At 33.1% G+C, this 27,057-nt stretch overlaps 1 protein-coding gene and 2 non-coding genes across 3 annotated transcripts in view; 2 read left to right on the forward strand and 1 right to left on the reverse strand.

Annotated features, from left to right (window-relative positions):
• The window catches only part of LOC106662272 (5-hydroxytryptamine receptor-like), a 338,924-nt gene that overhangs the window by 52,135 nt on the left and 259,732 nt on the right, over positions 1-27,057 (reverse strand). Inside the window, exon 3 of the mRNA XM_014386248.2 lies at positions 344-587. Within this exon, the coding sequence (XP_014241734.2) occupies positions 344-587 (244 nt within the window). The remainder of the gene's footprint in view (positions 1-343; positions 588-27,057) is intronic.
• On the forward strand, positions 16,583-16,655 carry Trnay-aua. The gene has a single exon. It is a non-coding gene; the product is annotated as a tRNA-Tyr (tRNA).
• Positions 21,430-21,544, forward strand: LOC112126552. The gene has a single exon (XR_002910039.1). It is a non-coding gene; the product is annotated as a U5 spliceosomal RNA (small nuclear RNA).

The raw sequence follows: 27,057 nt of genomic DNA on the forward strand, positions 1-27,057 counted from the left end.
ACACTCGTTAATACGTACCAAACAACTCAATTTTAGCGGAATATTTTCTATTCCGATGTACAAATGTAAGGAAATTATAGTTAGTTTGATTCCGGTGTGGATTTACAGCACAAAATACTAATAGAAGCCTTGGTAATATTTTTATATTTATAGACAATGTTATTATGTTTTTTCCAAAAAATGTTTCCTGTAAATTCTCAAGATAAGAACACAACTGATTCGATTGAATAAGAAAAGAGCAACAAAACGTATTATAGTTTTGATCACAACATGGAGGAAATATCTGTCTAAAGTTAATTATCATATCGTTTCATATAAAAATGTACAGAAACTATAAATATACCTGTCTAAGGCGATGGCGACTAGGTGGAGGATTGACGCGGTGCAGCAAAGAACGTCGGATGAAGTCCACATGTCGCAAAGCTCCGGTCCGAGGGTCCATTGATTGCTCACTTCGTAAACAGCGGACAACGGCATGACGAGACATGCCACCAGTAGGTCAGCAACAGCAAGCGATAAAATCAGATAGTTGGCAACGTTCTGGAGGTGTCGTTCCAGAAGAATCGCTGCTATCACGAAGACATTTCCTGGAACAGAATTGATATTTTTAGTTTTAATTGCAAACATATTAACATCACATGCAAAAAACAAAATTTAGTGGTGAAGGTTGGTATAAGTGGTTGAACAGATCAAGAATGAAATCTTTAGTATGTCTATTCCCAATCAACTGATGACCAACGTTGACTGTATCTAGATGAGACAGATGATATTTCGGAACACTCATGTGCCCGGCAGTAGCAAGGAAAGCAATTACTGAATAAATAAGACCTCGTACCACCATCACTAAAGAAACAAAAATCTTGCAGGAAAGTCAGTAATAAAACGTAACCCTTTCGACCCCAGAAAAAAATTGATCAAAGTTCTGTCGGTTTCCAGCATTATATAGTTTGTAATACTAGTCCTAATGGGGAGTCGGTGGTCGCAACGGTTTAGGCGAAGACTCGGCGCTCATCACTGTAAGGTAAATGTCCCGGGTTCGAATCCAGCAGCCCTGCTTTCCAACCGGACACAAAAACACCGGCACCCTGAGGGTTGATATGACCTGTCCTGTTGCGAACCCTCTTAAAAAATAAATAAATAATAATAATGTTCTTAATGTTGTTTACAAATTGGTTTACGGGATTGTTTTAATCCGCCTGGATCATGAATCAATTTCCGAAAATTATTAAATTAAACAGTCTTATAATTGTCAAACAATAATAAACATTTATTGTTTTACTTTCACAGGCTCGCTCGTCCTAAAAAATATTATTTTTAAATGTAACAAAATGTACATAACTCATTGGAAATTGCGAATATGTAAAATTTGATTTGAACGTACATCTTAATCGTGAGATGCGGTCTAGTGTGATTTAGAAATACTTTGGTTGAATATAAAAAATATTTTTTGCATTGTATTCACTTTTTTCAACATCCTACATGTATTTGTTAAATTTAAACAATGTTTGTAAATCCCAGGCCCTGAAGATGATCTCAATAAAGATCGAAACGTTGGCACGATAAAGAAAATATTTTTCTGAAACCAACATCACACCAGATCGCATCTCACGATTTCCGAATAAGTCTATCATAAAAGAAAAAATATATCATTGCAAATTTTTCTTTATTTAATTATTTGGTAATAACTAATAACAGACAGGAGAGTAATATAATTTTTGACATTGAATTATATAAATTAATATATAACGATCTGTTCGTCAATCATCATTACAAACAATACTTAGAATTAGGAGTCACAGCTTTAAATTCAATTATTTGGAGAAATGACTTTAAATCTCCTTTCCTGTGACTCCTCCTTGCCTTATTCTCGTATAGCCCATTTACAAATTATATTTTTTATGATGGAGACATAAACATTTATTGTTTTACTTCCACAGGCTCGCTTGTCCTAAAAAATATTATTTTTAAATGTAACAAAATGTATATAACTCATTGGAAATTGCGAATATGTAAAATTTGATTTGAACGTAAATCTTAAATGTGTGGTGATTAGTGACCGTTAGTCGATGATTATTCGGAAATCGTGAGGGTCGGCCTGGTGTGATGTAGAAATACTTTCATTGAATATAAAAAATATTTTTTTGCATTGTATAAATTCACTTTTTTTTACATCCTACATGATTTGTTAAATTTAAACAATGTTTGTAAATCCCAGGCACTGAAGATGATCTCAATAAAGATCGAAACGTTGGCACGATAAAGAAAATATTTTTCTGAAACCTACATCACTCCAGACCGCATCTCACAATTTCCGAATAAGTCTATCATAAAAGAAAAAATATATCATTGCAAATTTTTCTTTATTTAATTATTTGGTAATAACAGACAGGAGAGTAATATAATTTTTGACACTGATTTAAATAAATTAATATATAACGATCTGTTCGTCAATCATCATTACAAATAATACTTAGAATTAGGAGTCACAGCTTTAAATTCAATTATTTGGAGAAATGACTTTAAATCTCCTTTCCTGTGACTCCTCCTTGCCTTATTCTCGTATAACCCATTTACAAATTATATTTTTTATGATGGAGACGTCAGATCTTTCATTTTAGCAATTTGATTATACTTTCATTAGACAATCTAAATTCTAGGTCATATTTCGATTCAATAATAAATGTTTATTATACTGTACAAAACCCTTTATTTTTAAAATTAATAAATTTATTTTTACACATTACAAAAAAAAAATTGAGTGCGTGTTTGTCATCCAGGTTTGGAGTACATAAATCTGTACAACTTTAAAGTGCTGTTACTTTTAAAAAGAATGTACTTGTATACGATCCTCGGAGGTAAATGTTCAAAAGATATCGTTGTAACACGCACAACCCCAGGCATTATCAAAGAGCAGACGTAAGTTAAATAATCGCCAACGTTTCAGGCAATCCGGAAAGGTTTTCAAGAAAGGAAGCTCTCAGAATAATCTTTATAATTAAAACTGAGGTCGGGAAAAATTTAATTTAAAGTGGTTGCGTATTTGAAATAAAAGAGTGCTAATTAACATCGTCTTCTAACGATCAAAGGATATTTTGAATCAAAGAGGATTCCTTGATTGGAGTTTAATCTATGAGGGAACTTTTTACCGAAATTCAAATTTCAAGCGTCTTATATTGTGTGATTTACATTTCTTTATAACTGGAATTCTCACCGTCAAAACCATATATTTTTAAATCGTCGGACAAAAGTTTCGTTTCGTTACTATTAAATTTCAGAGGAGGCTAATATTGTTTATTAAAAGTTATAAGATAGCGTGACAAGCAGTTGATATTTCCGTCCGTACGATAAAATCAACCGAGATAGTCACAGGAATAACAAAGCAGGAAATTTAAAACAATTACTGAAAAGAGCAAATACACACCCCAGTTGATTCTCATTCAAAATGGAACCAAAAAGTCGTACTTAACTATGGTCTGATTTTCAGCAGTTTCAGAGTTATTCCACTTTTTCTGTTTGTTTTTTTAAGATTTCACGGCCCTGCTTCAAATGAGCAGTGATAACTTCAGAACTAAAAGGTTTTGACAAATCCGTTGATACCATTAAAAACTACGTTAAATTTCCAATAAGCTGTGATCAATACTGAACTTGTAAACGTTAAATTTACTAGTTTTCGCGGTCCGCTTGACCAATTAATATCTAGTTATTCAGATATCGTGAGATGAGGTCGGGTGTGATGTAGGTTTCAGAAAAACATTTTCTTTATCGGGCACTCTCAACAGGACACGCAAGGATGGCACAATTGCACAGAAGACAAATACTTTGAGCCCTGAAGATGATCTCAATAAAAATCGAAACGTTGGCACGATAAAGAAAATGTTTTTCTGAAACCTACATCACACCCGACCGCATCTCACGATATCTGAATAACTATCGATTAACGGTCACTAATTTCTACACACACCAATTAATATCTTTCATTTCAATTTTTTTATAATTAAGGCTTCTGAAAATTTCAATTTTCCAAAAATTAGCGCCGCTTTAGGGGGAGAGGGTGTAGACTCATCGTCAAAATTATAAGGGACACCCCTTGTAGATAGACACATGAAATTTGTTACAAAGGTAGATTTTATATTGTAGAAAAAGATAAGATTCTGAAAATTGCAATTTTCCGAAAATGAATGTCGCTTTAGGGGGAGAGGGTAGTCTTATCATCGAAATTACAAGCCGCTTCCCGTATAAATAGAAATGTGATATTTGTTACAAATGTTCGTCTTATATTGTAAAAAAAAGAATGTTAAAATTCCAATTGTCCCAAAATTAATGCCGCCTTAGGGGAGGAGTAGTCTCAGCATCAAAATTATAAGACACTTGTTAAAGTAGAAACGTGAAATTTGGTCTTATACCAAAACCAAGACGACGTCCACGATGCTAAACGAACAAGAAAGTATGCTATCCTAACAAAAACCTAATAACCTTAATAAACCAAACCTAATGAAAATTTAAAAATAGATTCGTTTAACGTTTAACAATATAATAAATAATTTTCTCTCTCTGAATTGCTATTTGTAAAATTTCCGCGATTTAAAATCGGAATTAAACAAAATATATATAATTATTCGCATATATAAATGATATTAGGTTTGTTATTTATTGTACAGGTTAACATACTGCATTGTAAATGTAATTATAAAAAACTCGAGATAGAAATATCAAACGGAACTTTTCATTCTCTTTCTAGTTCGGTTGAACAGGCTCAATTTTTAATATACCACTTTAATATCCTTTCAAAATGAGTAATCCCAGAATAATCCACACGATCATCGTTCCAGTTCTGAATTGTCGAAGTAATCTACCCTATTGTTGGAGTTATACGGACTTCAATTGTTTTAAAATTATTATTATAATGTATTAAATGTCTAATGGATAGATTGTTGCAATGTATATTATAATGTATTATACCCGGATATCTATTAATTTTTTAAGTATATGAATAAATTCATACGGAGAATTATCGACCAGCGTTGGACAATTTGATTGTAAGAATTGGGAATCTGGTCCTTATGAATCTCTAGTTTTCGTTGCCCGCTTGACCAATTAATATTTTTCAATTAATTAAGGTTTTTAGTTGAGATAAAAAAGTCAATGTCACGAGCGGGATTCGAACCCACGACCTTCGGCTAGATACGCCGCTACTCTACTACTTGAGCTATCGTGACTTCGATCCACTCGGCCACCAACTTCTCCAATAGATTACACGACATTTGAAAAATGGCAAAAAGGAAGGAACATTTAAAAGGTGGGGTTGAGATGGGAGTTAGTGACCGAGTGGATCGAAGTCACAATAGCTCAAGTGGTAGAGCAGCGGCATATCTAGCCGAAGGTTGTGAGTTCGAATTCCGCTCGTGACACTGACTTTTTTATCTCAACTAAAAACCTTAATTAATTGAAACTTATGAATAACTATAAAAACTAATTTTAATAAATAAACATTTAATTCTTGTCTTGGGGAGGAAGAGAGATGGCCTGAAGTCCAACCACCCGTTGGTTGTCGCGCACAAGGCGTCAGAACAACTTTACATTTTTTTTTTAAATTTTTTTTTAAGATCAATTAAAAAGTCTAGATAAAAGATTCGAACTAGCATGGCAAATGGGTCTTAACCACTCTGCCACCGCTGATCCTTGGTATATTAATAAATCGGCCTAAGAAATGATATAAATCATCATATGCCTTCTATGTCCCTATTTAATTAGTAAAAAACAATAATTAAAATTTTTTATTACTCATTTTTAGGTTATTTTCTTAAATGGAGTTATACTACTATTGATACTCCACGGTAATATTAAAAAAGCAGAAAATAGCATTAAATGTGGAAATAATTTTTCAACAAGGCAGACGAAACAATATAACTGAATAATTTCTTTTTAAAAAATTCATGGTAATATTAAGCGGCAATTGAAATTTCAAGTGGAAGCTGCTTTTACGATTTCAAAGCGCTGAGTTTTAAACATGCTTTTCCAAGAATATTTGAATAATACAAAGTAGAACCATGTTGTTTTGAGTTTTAAGGTCCAGTTAGTGTCAACTAAGCCTGATATGTTGCTTGTCGCTTCGTGTAATAAAAAAATAACATTTATATTCATATGTACAGTTTTCGACCGGAGGAATTCCGTAGTCTTCATTTAATACTTCACTTTGGAATTCACTATCCTTTAGAAGAGTTTGACGGATGTTCGTCTAGAAAAATTAATACAGGTGAATATTCGTTTGCCAGTTATTTTAATTTTTTTTTTTGTTATTATTATTATTCGGAGATCGTGAGATGCGGTCTGGTGTGACGTAGGTATTAAAAAAACAGGGCGCCTGGGATTTATAAACATTTTGATGGCCCTGAAGATGATCTCACTAAAGATCGAAACGTTGGCACGATAAAGAAAATATTTTTCTAAAACCTACGTCACACCAGAACGCATCTCACGATCTCCGAATAATCATTGCCTAACAGTCACTAAACCACACATTATTATTATTATTATTATTATACAAATTATTAATTTGCCAGGTGTAAAAAATACAATTATAGTAAAACCAATAATTTTTTAACTTTTCAACGAGGTAATTTGAGGCTATTGTGATTCATTTTAAAGATTGTTTTTCACTTTGTTAAAACAAAAGTCAATGTTTACATATTTTGATGTAATATTAGTCAATATATTATCCTTAGCATGTTAATTAAATTATTTTATTAAAATATTGTAACCTATTTCACAGTTTTGCTATTCAGGCGATGTTGTTTTTTTTTCTATTTTATTTTTGAAATTCCACATCTCCTCAATGGAATTTTAAACTTGAATGCTCTTATCATCGCATTTATTTTCTAAAAGTTGTCCTCTCTGATTAAAGATTAATGTACTTTCTTGTTAAAAATCGAACATTAATTTTTCAAGAACATTTAGTTGTTCAAGGGTGCAAAATGTTGACCTATTTCGGTACGATTTTCTCAAAATATATTTAATCTATTACAGCCAATAATTTTTTGATTGATTTTTTTTCAGTATATTACATTTGGTATGTAGAATAAAAGCAATCAAATGGTTAATTTTTGGTAAATACCTGAACTTGAGAGAAAGTTTTACATGTTTTTAAACAAAAACATTTTATTCTCCGCTCGAGGATTCTTTTCCTGCTCGACAGAATTGCTCAATAAGATTGTTCGCTTATTACACTTCTAACAAAATCGGTTCAATCTGATGATAAGTTTTACGGGAAAATTTACCGAAAAAAGAGGAAATACATCTTTTCAGGAGAATGTTTCCTTTTGTCATCCAATTTATACAATAAAAACCTTTCACATCCATTCGACTTGCAGAAGGAACACAGAATGTCCATAAACATCGAGTCTGCATACAGCGTTCCTAGATTCTGATATATTCCTCGTTTTTTAATTTGTTTTATACGATTTTGGTCCTAGAGACGTTTAATTTTGACTAAAAAAATTATTCAATGATAACAATAATATCAATATGATAGAAAGTCGTGTAAATTAGTTTTCCATATCACCCAGTCATTGGGGCTCAAGCTTTTGAATTATTAAATCCATTATATTTCGTGTTTTTGATTGAAATGACAAAGCTAGTGCCACGAGCGGGATTCGAACCCACGACCTTCCGCTAAATACGCCGCTGCTCTACGCCTTGAGCTATCGTGACTTTGATCCAGACGAAAACCAACTCCGCATCTCAAACTACAACAAACAAAGAAAAAGGGGACCGCGGTAGCCGAGTGGTTAGCATGAGAGACTCTCACGCCGCGGTCGTGGGTTCGATTCCCACCGTCGCCTATGGCCCTTTTTTCCCGATAACCCCCAATTGGAACACACAAGAATTCGTACTATGGCTAATATGCAAGATCATAAGGCCAATAAAAAAAATAATAAAAAAAATAAAAAAAAATAAAAGAGCTAGTGTCACGAGCGGGATACGAACCCAGGACCTTCGGCTAAATACGCTGCTGCTCTACGACTTGAGCTATCGTGGCTTTGATCCACACGAAAACCAACTCCGCATCTCAAACTACAACCTTTCGAATTTTCCTTTGTTTTTGTCACTTTTCAAATGTCGTGTAATCAGGGTTCGATTCTCGGCGATATATGAAGTGGCCACGGGGAGCTATTAAGGAAGTTATACTTCGTTTTACTTATTACATCCATTATATTTAGTGGTCTGATTGACCAAATTACTTCTTTCAATTAATTAATCATTTTGTGTAAGGTTTTGATTGAAATAAAAGAGCTAGTATCACGGGCGGGATTCGAACCCAGGACCTTCGGCTAAATACGCCGCTGCTCTACGACTTGAGCTATCGTGACTTTGATCCACACGAAAACCAACTCCCCACTTTTGAATATGTTATCGTTTTATTGATATAAATTCAATTTGTTGGATACTGTTAGGAATACGGCAAAGCGTTTATTACCTAAATCAACATCCAACCTTTTGAAATTATAACCAAACGTGCGATTTATAATTATTTGAACCTTTGATCGAATCTTTTCAATAAATACGCTACGGCTATACCTTCCATTATGGATGAGAGAACAAATACCTTTTGAAACGGTTACTCCAAAAGCTCCAACATGGAATAAAGGCCGCAATTTGTCTATGTTATGGTATGTTGGTAAATAATGGATTAACGGTTTTCGCCCGGCTGGGCTAACTCGTAGGGCCTGTGCATAATGTATGATCTTTCTCTCTCGCAATGACTAGGGCGGCGCTATACGACAGCTGTGGGAAATCAATTTCAATTTTAAATTCCTCATTTTTATAAAAATGCCTGCCATTTCTTAAATTTATAATACTGTCGATAACCGGTGCGGTTCTATTCTATTTTGAAATTGATGTATTATTTTAAATTAAAATTCTTTTAATGTATTGCTTTATAAATCTGTTTTTAAATAATTTCATATAGTTTTGGAATAATTTGTCTTTTTTTAAGTGAGGGTTTAAGTGAAAGCAATTTACGACTCCGTTGCTGAAATCCGAGAGATTTAGCTCATTTCCACTTTTGGGATTTAATTAGAAACCTTTGGATTCTTAAAGCGATTGTAATTACATCCCTAATCTTTTTAACCCCCCCCCCGCCGATCGGCGTTACGAACGCGGAAAGAAGGCACTGCGGGAAAAAGTAAAAGTAATTAAAATGTAGGCTAATATAGAACGGACATTCATCAATGATAAGAATAATGAAACTCATCCATTACAGGTCCGTTTAAAAAGATGGGCGGTAGCGGATTCGACTGCCCTTTGAACCTGAGGTTTTACCAACTCTCAGCATAAAATATTTCAATTACCAACAAATCTTCCCATCTTACCAAGTTTGCTCGTATTTTTATAAATTACATAACGCATAATTACATAAACTACGCTGATTAGAATCAATGATAAATTATAAATACTTGGTTGATATGCCTTGTTCTATTTTTACGTTGTCTATCTTTGTTTTGTGTTTTTGTATAACTAAGTATGTTTCCAAAAATAATTTTTCACGTTGAATGTGCTGGTGATATTAGAATTTTAATGAGTTGGCCCGTTAAGCCGACCTGATGATCAACTTTTTTTTGTAAGAAAAAAGAAAAGATTGTAGTTGATTACAATGGTAAATAAAGACCTAGGAGTGGTAATGTACACAGGGCGTTGAATCGGGCCGTCGTTACTCTAATGAAGTTCCTGTTCGTTCCCCCTGGGGGAGACAGGAAAAGCAAGGATTCCGATCATTAGCGCATTGTCAACCTCATCAACAATACCGCATGCAAAAGTGAAATTCCTGCCCGTTGGTTGGATATGGCGTACGTAAATTTTCTATTTTTCCTTGACAATGACAAAAACTGAAAGAGAGAAGAAAGAACGATAATTTGCTGTCAATAGACTTTTCTATGTAAGTAATTACAAACAATAAATAAAAGTACATAAGTTCACTAGTTTTAGTTTTTTTAGTTTCCACTTGACCAATTAATGTATTTCAATTAATTAAGGTTTTTATTTGAGATAAAAAAGTCAGTGTCACGAGCGGGATTCGAACTCTCGATCTTCGGCTAGATACGCCACTGCTCTACCACTAGAGCTATTGTGACCTCGATCCACTCGGACACTAACTTCCCATCTCAACCCCACCTTTTGAATTTTCCCCTCATTTTTGCCATTTTTCAGAGTTCATAGGTATTACTATCCATGATTAGTCTATAATTATTCGCATTTACCAATAATTTATGGATTTACTTCGGCACTAGTATTATAAATAACACAATACGTTCATGTGTAAGTATTCTTTGTGAGCTTTTATAAAATTCATGGCATTTTATCATAATTCTGCTTTTGTTATTGTAAAACTAAATTTAGTTCCAATATAATTTTTCACGTAGAATCTATTGGTGATGTTAGACTTTTAATAATTTATCGTGTTAAATCATCAGTTTTATTTTTACAACTGTACTTCCCTATTTTTTTAACACATTTTGAAAGTCCTTTCTCTCCGAAAAAAATGGCACCAACAAATCAAAAATTCATCGATTCAGGAGATATTTAAGTATCATTGTCGTTATTTATTTAAATCTAACTTTAGAAAATAAACATAAATTAAATTTTCATATTTTATTAAATTAAATTGTCAGTTTTATCCTTTTTTAAAGAAGTGACAAGATGTGTTGAAATTATCGAGTTATTATCTTCAATATCTCCAGAAATGATGAATTCTTTTAAATATTATGATAGTCCTCGGCATTTTACGAAAACGATACGAGAAACTCAAAAATTCAACGATGCCTTTTGTAGATATTGAAGATTTCATTCAGAACAGATAATTTCAATTTATGTCTCATATAATGTTAATCCTACTGTATATTTGATTTAACCAAAGTAAAGTGCATTGAAATTCTTATGGGATCTATTGTTTCGTAACTTATAAGACAAACTTTTATGAGTTACCAAAGTTCTTGTCTTAAGTTTAAGTAAGATTTTCTTGGTTCTGTGAATTCAAAAAAATAGGACATTTACTGACAAAAAAGACCCTTCTAATGCTGGAAATCCATATACGGAATTTCTTAACGTTCAGTACTCACCAAAGGAAAAATAATGTAAAATTAATAAATAATAATTAATAATATTGAAAATTACCTTTAATTGCTAAAAATTTGAAACTTCCGTACGAATTATTTTAAAAAATCAGTATGATTTTTGAACTTCTGTTAAAACTAATGATTGTAATATAAACTAAGCCAAAATTATTTTACAGTACAAAATTTAACATAAGAAAAAAGATAAATCGTCTAAAAAATTAAATGAAATATTCAAAATTTCCACCTTCTTGAAGACTGCAGTTTGACATCGTTTCCTGACATATGTATCTTCCTGCAGTATTTTTATTATTTTGCTTAGCATTACAATTATAAATTATAAATAAATAATTATTTGTTAAAATAATAATAAAAAATCGACAATAAATTAAAAACGGAATGCAAAACAAGTTGTTAAAAAAACGTAAATACAAAATTTTTATTACTGGAAAAGCTCAGGGGAATTATAGTTCAGGAATGTTATTACCCAATGAAAAGTTAACTGCGATGCTCTACTATTCTGCTATAAAAAGTTTTTGTACATTATATTCAAGAAAATTCCAAGATTGTTCTTGAATTCTTTTCCATTTTAATTACTTCAGATATGGCACAAATATGCCAATGTTTTACTTTAAACAAATAGCGTTAATTTTCAATTTATTCAAGTCAAAAACAGCCTAACATGAAATTTTTGTATAATTTGTCATGAAAAAATAATTGGTTTAGAGCAAAATAAAATATAAACTGCCTCTCACTGTTGCTTTTCTTTATGAATTTTTAGCATTTTTGTCTATACAACTTAATTTATTTAGTACGTATTACAGGGCAAAATTAGGAGTCGTTCAAGGGTTGGCTTTGTTCGTTCTATTTCAGGCCCGTTGACTTTGTACATTTCTCTCAAACCCAATGTTTGCTTTTCAGGTTGGGATTAAGGAGAAGGGTTGAAGTTACATGCCTCCTTTACACCCGTGACATTGTTAAATTAACTAAGGAGCCTGGAGCCTCGGAGGAAATGATAGTGTGGTGCAATTGAATTTCTAATGTTCAAACCTAATCTGAATTTCATATGCGGTAAAAACAATTATTATTGTACGAGTATTAATTCATGAAAATGCAAATAGCCATTGCTCTAAAGGAATGAAACTATAAAGTATATCAAACTAAAAGATAAGCATGTTAAATAATCATTGCTTATTGCTCCTGGATAGTCAGGCGTCTTTCGAGCTTTTATTAAGTTCAGTATGATATACAAAAATAAAATATGGTCATACCGATCCGTTTGGTCTGCCTATCTTCGCTGTCACACTGATCTACAAATCTCTTTCTTCTTTTTCGAATGTTTTGATATTACTTCAAAGCTTGTCTGAAACTGCTGTAATAGCTTCAAACAGTTAACAGTAAAGTTGGTCCCACTTCATTAGCGAATTTGCAGGTAACGAGTCGGCAGAAGTACTTTTTAAAAAAGAAGCCTCAGCACACCCATTGGCCCAAATCTATGTTGTGAAGAAAAACTATAGCCAAATTGAAAGAGAACTGAAATTTTGGGTAACTAACGGACATAACAAATACTGGGAGAAAAGTTCAAGCATGAGGCAAGCAAAACGATTATTCGCAAAAACAACTCAACAAACAGTGGGAGAAAGAGGAAATCCTATTTCACAGAAAGGAATTAAAATTCTAACTGGACAGAAACGACACGTATATTCTTTGCGACTACTCTGCCATAGCTAGGGAGAAGAAATTAGACTAGACAAAAAATTCTAGAATGTCAATAATGAAGATAGCGAGAAGTCGATGCGCGTCTAACGGATTGAACCGGCGAAGAAGTCAGATGAAAATGATCAGTATCGACCAAATAACACCAAATAACAGGCACATGATATATCTTACAGCCAAAAAGAAAAATGATAAATCTAAAAATACAGGTAATCATGTTTGCAGTTATTTATTAATTCACATCTCAAAAACCTACAACCACATTTTGTTTTCCTATATTTTTCCACCAGATACATTTTATTTTTTGTTCTTTTCATAAAAGTAATTTAAAGACATTATGGTCCAGATTATTATAAAAGTTTTCCTTCGGCCAGTAAAGAAAAATACAGTTATCTCACTTTTGAGACTTCAGCATCATGTATATCAAACAAAATTCACAGAGGATAAAATCGCAAGCTTCGGCAATATGCTTTTATCAACTTTACAAGCTTTATGGATCCAAAAGATAAATCTGATTAAGGCGAGTTGTGGGTTAGATAGGCTGAGGGAGGCCGAACACAAAATGTTTTGATCAGCTTTCGTTGTTATACATTGCCCATAAAAAAACAAAAAAAGAAAGAAAGAAAAACTGACCATCTAGTTTTTGCGCGAGAAAATTGTCAACTTTGGAAATGCATATTTTCTCAGCCTTTTAAGACACAGAACTGCGCTAGCTCTCATTTTTAGAAAATTTTACGCTGAAGAAGATGTTTTTTAAAATGTTTTCCTAGCTTCAGTCATTCATCGGTAGATTAAAATGTTCGGAAACACGTTAATTTTTGCACTTTTTACGAAATCTTTAAATTGAGCTGTGGAGTTCCCTATAGCAGTCGATAGGAATTTTAATAAGCTTTCAATTGACCACTTTCCACTTTGCCCGATTTCTCAACCGTTTTCGAGTTATTTGTGATATTTGGGCCAAATATCTGGTTTTTATGTGCTCATGGGAAAAACCGATTACTCTCGAAATATTTTTTCTTTTAGGAGAAATGCTACACATTTAAGCCACCACTTTATAAGACGGATTTAAACATAAAAATTTAATTAATGACGTTTTTAGCCATTCGATTTATATTATTGATATTATTATTGTTAAAACATTTTGAAATAAGCTTTAAAATTAAACTAGATGGGAAATGGTTAACTTTCAGGATTGCAAACAAATGGTTTTACATTGTTTATGATAAAAACGTTACTTAGGCTTTTTTTCAGTTTTCTCCTAAAGGGATTAAGTTACAAAAATTAACATATTAGAAAAATTGGTCCGCTTGACCATTTCATATTTTTCAGTTAATTGAGGTTTTTAGTTGAGATAAAAAAGTCAATGTCACGAGCGGGATTCGAACCCACGACCTTCAGCTAGATACGCTACTCCACCACCTGAGCTATCGTGACTTCGATCCACTCGATTCGAACCCACGACCTTCAGCTAGATACGCTACTCCACCACCTGAGCTATCGTGACTTCGATCCACTCGATTCGAACCCACGACCTTCAGCTAGATACGCTACTCCACCACCTGAGCTATCGTGACTTCGATGCACTCGGCCACTAACTTCCCATCTCAACCACACCTTTTGAATTTTCCCTCCTTTTCGACATTTAGAGCAATATCATAAACTTCAGAAATGTTGCTCTTACAATGAAGTTCCTGTTGTCTGTGGGCTGACGTACACGTAGCTTGTTCATTTCCATTTTGGTATGTATCAAGTTGGTATGGAATTAAGTCGGGTCCAGCTTTTTCTCTTTTCACAAAGGAAAATACCTGAATGAACGAAACATTTTACTACCATTCATGTGCAAGAGCCGAACTGACACATCAAATCAATAGAAATACAGTCCGAAATTATCGGACCATGCGATACATATATTTTGCTATCATCTCAGATCCAAACCACGCTCACTTTCCTTTTATCATGCCATTCACTCAATCCTGGTGGTGGAGTACTCGATATTTCTCAATCACACATATTATACAACTAATTTAATTTAAGGTCTATGAGGTACTCAATATTCCGACATCGGTTCAATTACAGTACACATTCACGCAAATAAATACATTAACTCTCAATACACTTTAAAAAAAAGATGAGATATCTCTAAAGTACTTTGTAAAACAACCGTTTCCTTCAAAAATCGGAACAAGGGCCCCACATACTTGCTCAAACACAATTCTCATATCGTGTGGCATTCCTAAATGCTCCTTATAAAGAGCCAAGAAGTCGCTTCAATTAGGTGGGAGAAATCGAGTAACCTTTCTCTTCATGCAGGGTACATGGAAATTTAGACTCTAGTGTCTAATATTATAATAGGAAAGGATAAGGAGAAACTAGGAAGTAAGGGTTTGGCAGTCTTGTGACTTAAATGGTAACTACGAATGTAACATAAAAATTAAAAAAAAAATCATTTACCCATAATCAACTATGCATTTTTCAACTGATGAATTTCACCTTAGAGTTTTGATATCAGCAACAAAATAATTTCTAATATCAAACTGAGATTATATTTAAAACTTGGCTTATAATGTAATAAAATAAAGTTTGAAGATATATGTGAAAAAGAAAGTACTAAAATCAATAATGTTTACAGACAATCTCACAGTAATCTTTTAGTGCAGTATTGAATTAGGTGCCTTTTTCATATATATATATATATGAAAAAAGGCACCTAATTCAATACTGCACTATAAGATTACTGTGAGATTGCCTGTAAACATTATTGATATACATATACATAATATTTATATATAATTTTCTTTTCTTCTATTTTTATCTTTTGAAGTCTACATTAAATATACCCTCTTTAAGGCTATTTTTTAATGGGCCACATCTTTATAACTAAAATATTTTTGATGTATAAATGTTAATAAAAATTTACGGTAATAATGAAGGACGAGAGCAAGCATAACTATAATAATAAACATTTGTCAGCAGTTCTTGATTCAACCAGGTCTATTACAAAACACACAACGTGAGCCAGGAACGTTGAAACTGCTGACAAATATTTAACATCTCCCAACCCAAACTAACCTTCACATGTAACAACTTTTTTGTATTGATGTTTCGCCCGTACGTTTCCATGGGGGTTGGGTAGATTAAACACTGGAAACAGAGAGGTCGTGTGGGTTTAGTAGGATGACGCGCCGCGTTTGATTTTCAAGCATATTTCGTTTTTATTCTTATTTTTCTTACATAAGTAATAAGGACGAGCAATGGGAAAAGATGGCTAACGCTGTTTTTATAATCACTTAATTAATATAATATAATATAATCAATTAAATCACTCAAAGACAAAAGCCGGTCTCTTGCATTTATTTGTCTATTTTTCATAATAACTAGGCGTAAAGATTAAATTGAATTAAATAAAACGCTTCTGGTATTACAGACCCAAAATACAAAAAATTGTGTGACAGTGACTCACAGATTTGTTCACATCGGTAAACAATTTTCTATTATCTCTAGTTTGCAAATCCCGTAATTTTTTTATCCCAGTCAACAGCAACAGGATTGAGTTCGTTGAACTGTTAGTAAACAAACATTCACCTTAATATTCTTTATTTATTTTTTACTAGGTTTCGTGGTCCGCGTGAACAAACAAATTCTTTTCAATTAATTAAGGTTTTGGTTGAGATAAAAACATGGCAAAACATGAAAAATGGCAAAAAGGAGGGAAAATTAAAAGGTGGGGTTGAGATGGGAGGTTAGTGTCCGAGTGGATCGAAGTCACGATAGCTCAAGTGGTAGAGCAGCGGCGTATATAGCCGAAGGTCGTGGGATCGAATCCCGCTCGTGACACTGACTTTTTTATCTCAACTAAAAACCTTAATTAATTGAAAATTCTTTATTTATGTTTACATCATTGAATTGAGCCAGTTTAATACTAGTTTTCGTGTGAACAGTTTTGTGGTTAGGTTTACTTCATTGCAAATTTCGCAAAAACCATGCAATAAATCGTCTCAAATTTGTTATCAGGTATCGTCAACATAGTTATTTTTCTTGCATATTGAAAATATGTCCTTTCCTTAATGGTTATGGTCTATTCCGTTTAATTACAGTATGAAGCCATTTTCAACATTTTTGACAGATCAAATAATGAAATCTTTACAAGAAGGACTTACTTATCGTGAAATTTGAAAAAAATATAAATGTCAATTGCGGTAATAACAAAACTAAAAAGATCTTCCGGAATTTCTTATAGTTGTTATAAAAAGAACAGGAGCGGTCCTAAAAAAAATTTCCGAGGCCAAAAGGCGTTCTGTCTATGCTCCATTCGATCAGGAGAGGTTGACGATGCTGTCCAAATTTAGCGTAGGTGCGTGATAATGATAATATGGATGTCAGTGCTGAAACAATACGGAGATGTTTACGTGATGCCGGATTAAGAGTGAACGGAAAAGTGAAGAAACCATTGCTGCTGAAATTCCGGAAGATCTTTTACGTTATTAACACAATAGAGTATTTATATTTATTTGAAATTTTTCGATAAGGAAGTCCTTCTTGTAGAGACTTTATTACTTGATAAAATTGGATTTAATTCGCAATGAAGTATCCCGAGTCACAAAACTGTTCACACGAAGACTCGTAATAAACTGGCTCAATTCAAAGATGTAAACATAAATAAAGAATATTAGGGTGAATTTCAATTAATTAAGGTTTTTAGTTGAGGTAAAAAAGTCAGTGTTACGAGCGGGATTCGAAAAATGGCAAAAAGGATGGAAAATTCGAAAGGTGGGGTTGAGATGAGAAGTTAGTGTCCGAGTGGATCGAGGTCACGATAGCTCAAGAGGTAGAGCAGCGGCGTATCTAGCCGAAGATCGTGGGTTCGAATCCCGCTCGTAATTAATTGAAAAATATTAATTGGCCAACGAAACTAGGGAATTAGGGTGAATGTTTGTTTACTAACAGATCAACGAACTCAATCCTGTTGCTGTTGTCGTCTGGGATTAAAAAAATGGGATTTGCAGAGATTGAATATTTATTGCAGAGATAATACAAAATTGTTTACCGATGTGGAGAAATCTGTGAGTCACTGTTCATAATAAAGTTAAAAAATCAAATTCACAAAATTCATTGAAAGACATAAAAATCTTCGATACCAACTATTACCAACTATTAAAAACCTTTCTCTAAACATATTTAAAAAAAAGGAGTTTTGGGAAAACAATTGTAATGTTTTTGTATCTAGTAATTTGTACATTATTCTGACTTTTTCAATTCAGAATATAGAATATTTATATTTTTTGACTTTACCGGCCAAAGATCCACCGAACTACAATTTAAATTTTTTTTAAGGGCCATCTGAGAGCTTGGTCATTTCAGCCCCGAGCATTAAAACCCTCAATACGCACTCACACAAATAAATACATTCACATCTATATACATTGCATTCATTACATTTAGTAGATGGAGTACTCAATTTTCCTCCATCAACCTTCATACAATAACAAACTAACCCAACTGGGGTCGATGGGGTAATTTTATAAATATTCTGCTATCGACCCAAGTCACGTACACAGATCGAGGGGTCTTATGGCTTCTATTCCACCATCAGCCTCTCCCAATTCACTCTAATAAATACACTCACTCATACAAAACACATATTTGGACGGCTATATGGAATAAAAAAATCCAAATTCCCCTAAAAAGCAGAACAGTGGACCCTGAAACTCGCTATAGGGTCCGAGAAACACACTTAAATCCGGCGACATGCCTACCCACTCCCTTTATGGAGCCAAGGCATGACACGCCTCTATTATGTGGGACACATCCAGCAGCCATTCTCTGCATAAGGGGCACCGCGCGGGCTTTGGCCCAAATGTGTCCCTGTGTCAACCGCGTATGACCAATCCTCAGTAAGGAGAGGACGATCCCCCTCCTGCTCAGATTCTCTGAGGGCCGTCTACCGAGCGTGCTCTTGACTCGCAAGAGCCTCTCAGACGATCCTGCCATTCTATTTTTATTTTATGTTTATTACAGTATTGTAATTGAAGTAATTAATAATACTTAATTATGTTTGTATTTGATTTGTGTAACATATTAAAGAATCATCAGATTAAAGTAATTATTTAATGATTTTATAATGATTAATAACCATCAAAATTACATAATTTATGATAAAACTCATGAATTTCTGATCTAGTTTAATTGAATTTACAATAAATGAGTATGTTGTAATTAATATAACGATAAAAATAAATATAGTTTGAAATAAACTATGATGTATTCGGTTGTTTCGTCTTAGAGTGTACATTACACATTATACAGCTTTTGTATAAATTATAAAATGCTTTCAGATTTAATGGTTAGATAGGTATTCAAATCATAATGGTTAGAATTATACTCTTTTACTTATTTTTACCGCTTTATACGGTTTATATTGTTTCTGTCACGAAACCTGGCATATGTTAAAGTAAGGTGAAAGAATATTCTCTTTTAATTTTAATGATTTTAATTATACCGCCTCTTGCTCGAGCACTTAAAACGTCAAGTACTAAGTGCTATAAGAATTACTATTAACGCTTTAATTAATTTTTCGTCCCACGATTTTCAGTTTTAATAAACGTGTTTTATATTTTATAAAAAATCTAATGAAATGTAGTCGTGAAAGCTTTTACTTACTTACTTTATAAAAATAATTGCTGGTTGATATTGAAATAGATTTTTTCGTTAAAACTATCTACTGCTTGTAATGATATAAAGTAATGTATTCAATACATTGTAATGATCAAATATATTAATTGTTATTGCTCGCTATTTGAATAATTTTAATAATATTAAATAAATATAAACGTATAAAGCTCATGTACTTAGGGCGGTCATTATTTACAGTTAATCCGGAAAAAGCGCGATTGAGTGCGAAAACTGATTAAGTGAACTTCAGCTAAATATCATTAGATTTGCAAATCTCTCAGCCGAGGTGTGGTAAGGGGTTTTGAGATTAGCGGAATCCAAGGGAGGGCGTGGAATTCAAAACAGCCCCCAAGGGAGTAAATCGCCTTGTGCGTTTCTCAAGTGCTCTCATTTTACTTTTGGAGAAAAACGGTAAGATACGCAACAAGTACGTACATTCCTTTCATTCTAAATGTGATTTTGTATTGCAAAACATAACATAATTATTTGTTGTACAATTGCACATTACTGAGATTATCTTTGAACACGAGATTTAATAAAAATTTTTAGGTAAAATAGTATGTGTGGATAAACACTTTTATTCTATTATTGAACTGAACGTGATATCTTGAATTATTTGTGAATTGAAATTTATGAAATTTCCTCTGGGTTAACCATGGGATAATTGAATCACATTGATTTCGCCTCCCACGTACGTCCCGTGTGGGTTGTTGTGTAGGTAAGTCCTTTTTCGTTTTCAAATCAAAAAGCATTTGTAAACGTTGAGTTTTTTTTGTTTTAATTTCACCTAAACGTTAAATTTTTAACAAACGTCCATCAATGTCGATACCCGCATTTCTCTAAGTCAGCAACAGAAAAAACGTTGAAATGTGAATCTTACATAGTTTTTCAAAATAAACCAAAATAAATCCTTTATATGCTTTTGCTAGCTAAATTAATACCCAAACGCAAAGTTTTTATTTTTTTATTTTTTATTTTTTATTTTATTTTTTATTTTTTTGACTGGGGCTTCCGACATCTAGGTCATTTCAGCCCCCAACTAAGTTTATATTCTATTTACCCTTTCAAACACTACATTCATATAAATAAATACATTCATACACATAATACACATATGTACACATCCATACAGTACACTCATTCCGTTTTGTCGGTGGAGTACTTGATATTCCTCCACCGACCCTATACTCAAATTAACCTAGACTGGGGTCGATGGGGTACTTTTATAAAAATTCCGCCATCGACCCTGAACACACAATCTTACGCTCTCATTGTTCGAGGGGTGATGATGACGTTATATTTCACCCTCACACCTCGCCATTCACGCTAATAAATACATGCACTCAGACAAAACATATAGACACACAACACATAAGACATACTATATACAATAAAAAAACCCAATTTCCCCTAAAAAGCGGAACAGGGGACTCTGAAACTCGCTACCGTGTTCGAGAAATCTTTTTAAGTCCGGCGGCATGCCTACACGCTCTCTGTATGGAGCCAAGGCATGACACGCCTCTATTATGTGGGACATATCGAGCAACCTTTCTCTGCATAAGCCCGCGCAGGTGCCCATGTGTCAACCGCATATGGCCAATCCTCAGTCGGGTGAGAACGATCCCTCATCTCCTGCTCAGATTCTCTGAGAGCCATCTACCGGTCGTGCTCTTGACTCGCAAGAGCCTCTCCGACGACCCCGCCCACTGACGCTGCCATCTTTCTTTTATCATATTTTTAACTGCGTGTTTAGCGTCAGTAGGCCTGATCGCGATGGTCCGATCTGGAGGGTGGGACGTACCGGCTTTCGCCGCCTCGTCCGCGCGTTCGTTACCCTCCAGGCCGACGTGTCCGGGAATCCAGACAACAACCATCGTTTTTCCGAGAGGTTCCAGCTCCGCGTATTTCTCTAACCAGACAGCGCTCAGAGAATCGGTACATACTCTGGTCTCCCTTCATAACGAATAAATCTTTCGCCTTTTACTAAAGATTTCCGTGGAGGGGGACTCACTGATGAGTCTGCAAAGTTTTTATTCACATCTATATTATATAAACATAGATAAAGAATTCGTAACTTTTTATTAATTGAAATTCCTTTCAGCTGTTTTACTTTTTATTTCATCACGTTTCTTGACAAGTACATATTGACACTTTTAAGCTAAAGAGGAGACTTGGCAAGGTGTTAAAACATACAAATAAAAAGTTTACCATCTGAGAAGAGTTTCAAATAATAAGATAAGATAAGGAAATAATAACATATTTCGTACTATTTATGGATAAGGAAAAATGATAAATTATATATTATTATATTAAAAATAATCATTCTTTTGCCAAAGTCTATTTTTAGCTGTCAAAGGTTTAAATTTTAGTAAATATTAAAGAGAACTGGGCTTTAACAAGAAAAAGTTTATATGTTGGAGCATGTTAGATATTATGAAGCCTCTGTTTTTTTCCTGAAATTATTCGTCTAATATCATTGCAAGCAATTTCAAATTATTCCAACGATGATAACGATTTGACAGATAAAATGAAATTAAATTTTGAAACTTAAAAAAACAAAAAACAAATAGCCAGCCACCTTTTGAGTAGTGATACTTTTTGTAATACGGAATCATTTAATTGACCTTGTTGTAATTTTTATATAAATATATGTGTAAAAGAATAGTTTAAATTTAAAAAATGGCCATTACAGTTCGTTGTCCGATTGACCAATTAACATTTTGCAATTAATTAATATTTATGAAAGGTATTGGTTGAGATAAAAAAGTCAGCGTCACGAGCGGGATTCGAACTATAATTATAAATTAATTGGTATTATAAAGATCGAAACGTTGGGATGATAAAGAAAATGTTTTTCTAAAACTTACGTAACTCATGATCTCCGATTAATCATTGCCTAACGGTCACTAAGCACCACACATATAATATTATGATTTCATTGTTTTCCAACGTTAAAGGACAACATGTATCGTGTAAAAATATTTATAATTTATACGAATATTATAATTTTAAACGAATATATTTTTGTTTTAAGAAAAACCCAAGCCTTTTTCCAAAAGCTTTCGGTAGAAGAAACAAAACGCGCTTACCATATAAATGAAGCTACGCTTGACACAACGAGACTAATGGCATTTGCCCCGAACATGTTCCTGAGCCCTGAATTTTTTAAAACAAATAGGTGAAAGCTTACACGGGGGGATCTGAGACAATTAAGGGATCGACCCACTTCAGCTGATAAAAGCTCACTCTGTTAAAAGCCTGGCAGGGGTAGGTAGATCGTGGCTAACCTATGACGTGCATTTTATTTCACAAATCTCAAAAGGATCTCTCAACGAATCTACTCAAACATAGCGGTAAGTCAGGTCATGTCATTATGCAAAATTTAGCTTAAAACTAATTTAATTTGAGTTAAATGGTTATTTTGATTTTCGCACGGAACAAAGTTAATAATTATTATTTTCGAAAGAACAAAAGGGAAGGAACAAGTTTTTTTAAATTAATTTAAAAGTTTAACTTAAAGCTAACATGTAAAGCATACATAAGTTAAGAAGAAGGTGAAGAAAACTAGATCTCTAAATCGTAGAAAACTGCTGTTCGTCTTATCTGATTTTTTTTTAAATTTTTATTTTTTTTTATTTTTTATTTTTAACGAGGGTTCGCAACAGCAGAGGTCATATAAACCCTTCGGGATGCCGGTGATTTTGAAAAAAAGCCCATTTGTAAGTATGTCGGGTTCGAATGCAGGGCCGCTGGATTCGAACCCGGGACCTTTACCTTACAGTGATGAGGTGCCAACGCCTAAACCGTTGCGGCCACCGACGCCTCCAATTGTTATTTATGTAAAGATTTATGTATTGTTATGTTCTGTTTGTGTCAACATATCAACTAATTAAAGATAAAAGTTAATTAAAAATAATAATAATTAAAGGTAAGATTGTAATGGTTCGTGAATAATTAACTTTTTTTAAAGTACACTTTTCTTATAGTTTCTTTCTATCACTCTCTCTCTATCTCTCTCTATCTCTCTCTATCTCTCTCTCTCTCTCTCTCTCTCTCTCTCACTCTCTCTCTCACTCTCTCTCTCTCTCTAACTCAAAAAAAATATTACAGTTTTGAATTTGTTTTTAACCTTTTTTAAAATTAACATGTAAAGCATACAAAACTTAAGAAGAAATTGATGAAAATTAGATCTCTAGATCGTAGCAAACTGCTCGTACTTTTATATAATTGTTATTTATGTAAAGATTTATGCAACGTTCATGTTATTTTTATTTGTATCAACATACCAACTAATTAAATATAATTACAGATAAATAATAAATAAAGATAAGATTGTAATAGTTGGTGAATAATTAATTTTTTTAAATTATACTTTTCTTATTGTTGCTTTCTATTAGACTCTCACTCTCTCTCTCTCTCTCTCTCTCTCTCTCTCTCTCTCTCTCTCTCTCCCTCACTTACTCAAAAAATACATATTACAGTTTTGAATTTGTTTTTGACCTTTTTGTAAAACTAACATGTATATCATACAAAACTTAAGAAGAAGTTGAATAAAACTAGATCTTTGGATCGTAGTAAACTGCTGGTCGTCTTTATATAATCGAAAGATCTATGTAATGTTAATGTTATGTTTATTGATATCAACTTTGCATTTTAATTTGCTATAAAGGTAATAAATAAAAATTCTTTATTATTAAAACACAAAAACACTACATTTTTTAAAAAATATCTTTATGTGTCGTTACATAACAATAACTAAATGTAATTAAGGATAAATAATAATTAAAAATAATAATAATTAAGTATAATCTTTAAATGGTTGGTGAATAATTAACTTCTTTTAAGTTTACTTTTTTATACTTTCATTCTCTCTCTCTCTCTCTCCTCTCTCCTTCTCCCTCACTTTCTCTCTCTCTCTCTAACTCAAAAAATATATATTGTATATATATTTTTGATTTTTTTTACCTAATTACGGTGAACTGCAGTTTGTATGTTAGGGGTGAATGGTGAGCATTTTATAATGCGGCCATAAGATTTTTATTACGTTTATATTAATTTTCCAATAATATTTGGTTTTGCATTTATTATATATTTTATTACTTTGTTTATTCTTTTTGTAATCTTTCGTAGAGAGAAGAAATTCCCAGTCTATAAAATCGCGTTTTTTTTGTTTTAACGTTCATCTTTGCTGTCTAACTTCGATGAGCTGAGACATAATTCGTTTATAATACATACATAAATATGTTTTTGTAACATTATACACTGTAAGTGAATATTATGATTTATTAATAATATTATTTTACGCGTTCCTCTCGTTAATAGGCAATTCTGCGGTAATAACAAACGTAAACTGGATCCGCCAATCTGGACCAAACTGATTTGGCTGTTACAACAAAGGGCAGTAACAACAGAGGAATCTAATCCAGAATCACTTTCCATCTCATTTGACTTTCACCTTGGCCAACAAAAATAACAGTGAGGTACAATGCGCATTGAAAAAACTTACGATGGCAAACTGCTGAATAGAGTTGATCGGCATGGATTCAGTGAATTTCTCGAACAAAGGCGGTTGGTAAAAAAAGTCTATACACACACGCTTTAGGCACCAAAATATTTATATTTTTCAATATTATTTTAATTTTTCAATTAATTAATATTTATGAAAGGTATTAGTTGAGTTGAAAAAGTCGGTGTCACGAGCGGGATTCGAACCCACGACCTTCGGCTAAATACGCCGCTACTCTAACCTCATGATCTATCGTGCCTTCGATCCGCTCGGACACAACTTCCCTCCGTTCGAATCCCGCTGGTGACACCGGCCTTTTTATCTCAACCAGATCAAGATTAATTAATTGAAATATGTAAAAAGTTTATTCGAGTGTATTTCAACTGTTCGGTTATATGAACCATCGGGTGCCCATGTTTTTGAAAAAAAAAATCCATTTTTAAGCGTGTCGAACCCGGGACCTTAAAATAAATAAATATACTTAACTTTCCATCTCAACCTGACCTGTCGAATTTTCCCTCGTTTTTGCCATTTTTCAAGTGGTAGGCTTAGTTAGCGGCGTATTTAGCCGAAGGTCGTGGGTTCGAATCCCGCTCGAGACACTGACTTTTTATCTCAACCAATACCTTTCATAAATATTAATTAATTGAAAAATGTTAATTGGTCTATCGGACCATGAACTGTAATGGATTATTTTAATTGTTTAATTTATTGATTGATTTTATTGTTTAATCGAAGTTTTGTTTGTTTAGTTTGGAAGAATTTATATGCCGCAGTAGGAAGTTTTAATTTCGTTTTTATCTAAAGCCATATTAATTATTGACATATTTTATCGTCACAAATTTTAATTTGTCGCCTTGATTTATTTACATTTGGGTCAACGTGAGGCGATATGCAGTCAATAAAAAAGTTCGCCTCGGACTGATTTAAAATGTATTAGAGACATTTCCATTTGGTGACTTGTGAGCCTGTGCTTGACACGATCCAGAGTTGGAATAATTGAATTCTTAACCTAGTTCAAAGCGCCGAAAATTTAATATGAAAAAAATTATTCAACGGATGTGTGAATGACGCCAAATTTACAAAGTTTAATTGGAAAAAGGAAAATCAATCAATATAAAATTGTTAATGAAAAATGTAAATGTTTATATTTTATTTTAGTATTCCTTCGCCTATTATAGTAAGACAATGTTCATTGATCACCTTATTGGAATACACTCTATTCAATGAACAATGGATTACAGATCTATTGATATGTAAAATGAAGCTTTGTGTAAGTACATTAATATGTGTATATATTGTACCTTAACTAAACAATATAAACTTAGGAGTTGGCTCTATGATAACGGTTTCAAAGCCTCAAAAGCTAAAATTGTTGATGTACTTTTCTCCAAAGAATAACTTTTTTTTCTCCCTCCCTAAAATTTTACACTATAAATAAACAGCAGGAAGACTTGGTTCGCTACTTTGGTTTGATTTTTGATTAAATTGGAAACATCTTCTAAAAATTTAAAGCATCACTGAACGTCTTCCGTCTATTAACACTGGAACGAAATTGTCAGCGATTTATCAAAAATAGAAACGACAATTTTTAAAGACGTCAGAATTTCGTAACCTTCGGCATAGGGTTAAGCCAGAAACACACTTACCCGAAGCTACGCCATGCGACGCTACCCGATGCTACCCGACGCAAATCCAAACTCCGATTTTCCATAAGGTTGCATTACCCCCGTGCACATCTACTCGATGCTATGCCACGCTAACCTACCCGACGCTCTGCGATCCCCACTGTCCAGATTTTCGTCGGGTCGCATCGAGTATAGTCGAAGACAAAAGAACCGGACACCCATATTTTTATTTCAAACTACATGTATTATTGTCGTTATATTAATTACAACATACTTATTTTAATATAAACCAAATTAACTGTGATTAAAAATTAATTAGTTTTTATTTAACAAATAAATTTTAATGGTTTGGTAGAAAATTAATCAAAACACCGGAATACGATTTTTTGATATAATGAATTTAACTAACAATTTATTTTACTCGCTTCGGCGT

The sequence above is a fragment of the Cimex lectularius genome, unplaced genomic scaffold (genome assembly GCF_000648675.2).
Source record: "Cimex lectularius strain Harlan isolate CLEC.00 unplaced genomic scaffold, Clec_2.1 scaffold3, whole genome shotgun sequence".
In the NCBI taxonomy this organism is placed as follows: Eukaryota; Metazoa; Arthropoda; class Insecta; order Hemiptera; family Cimicidae; genus Cimex; species Cimex lectularius.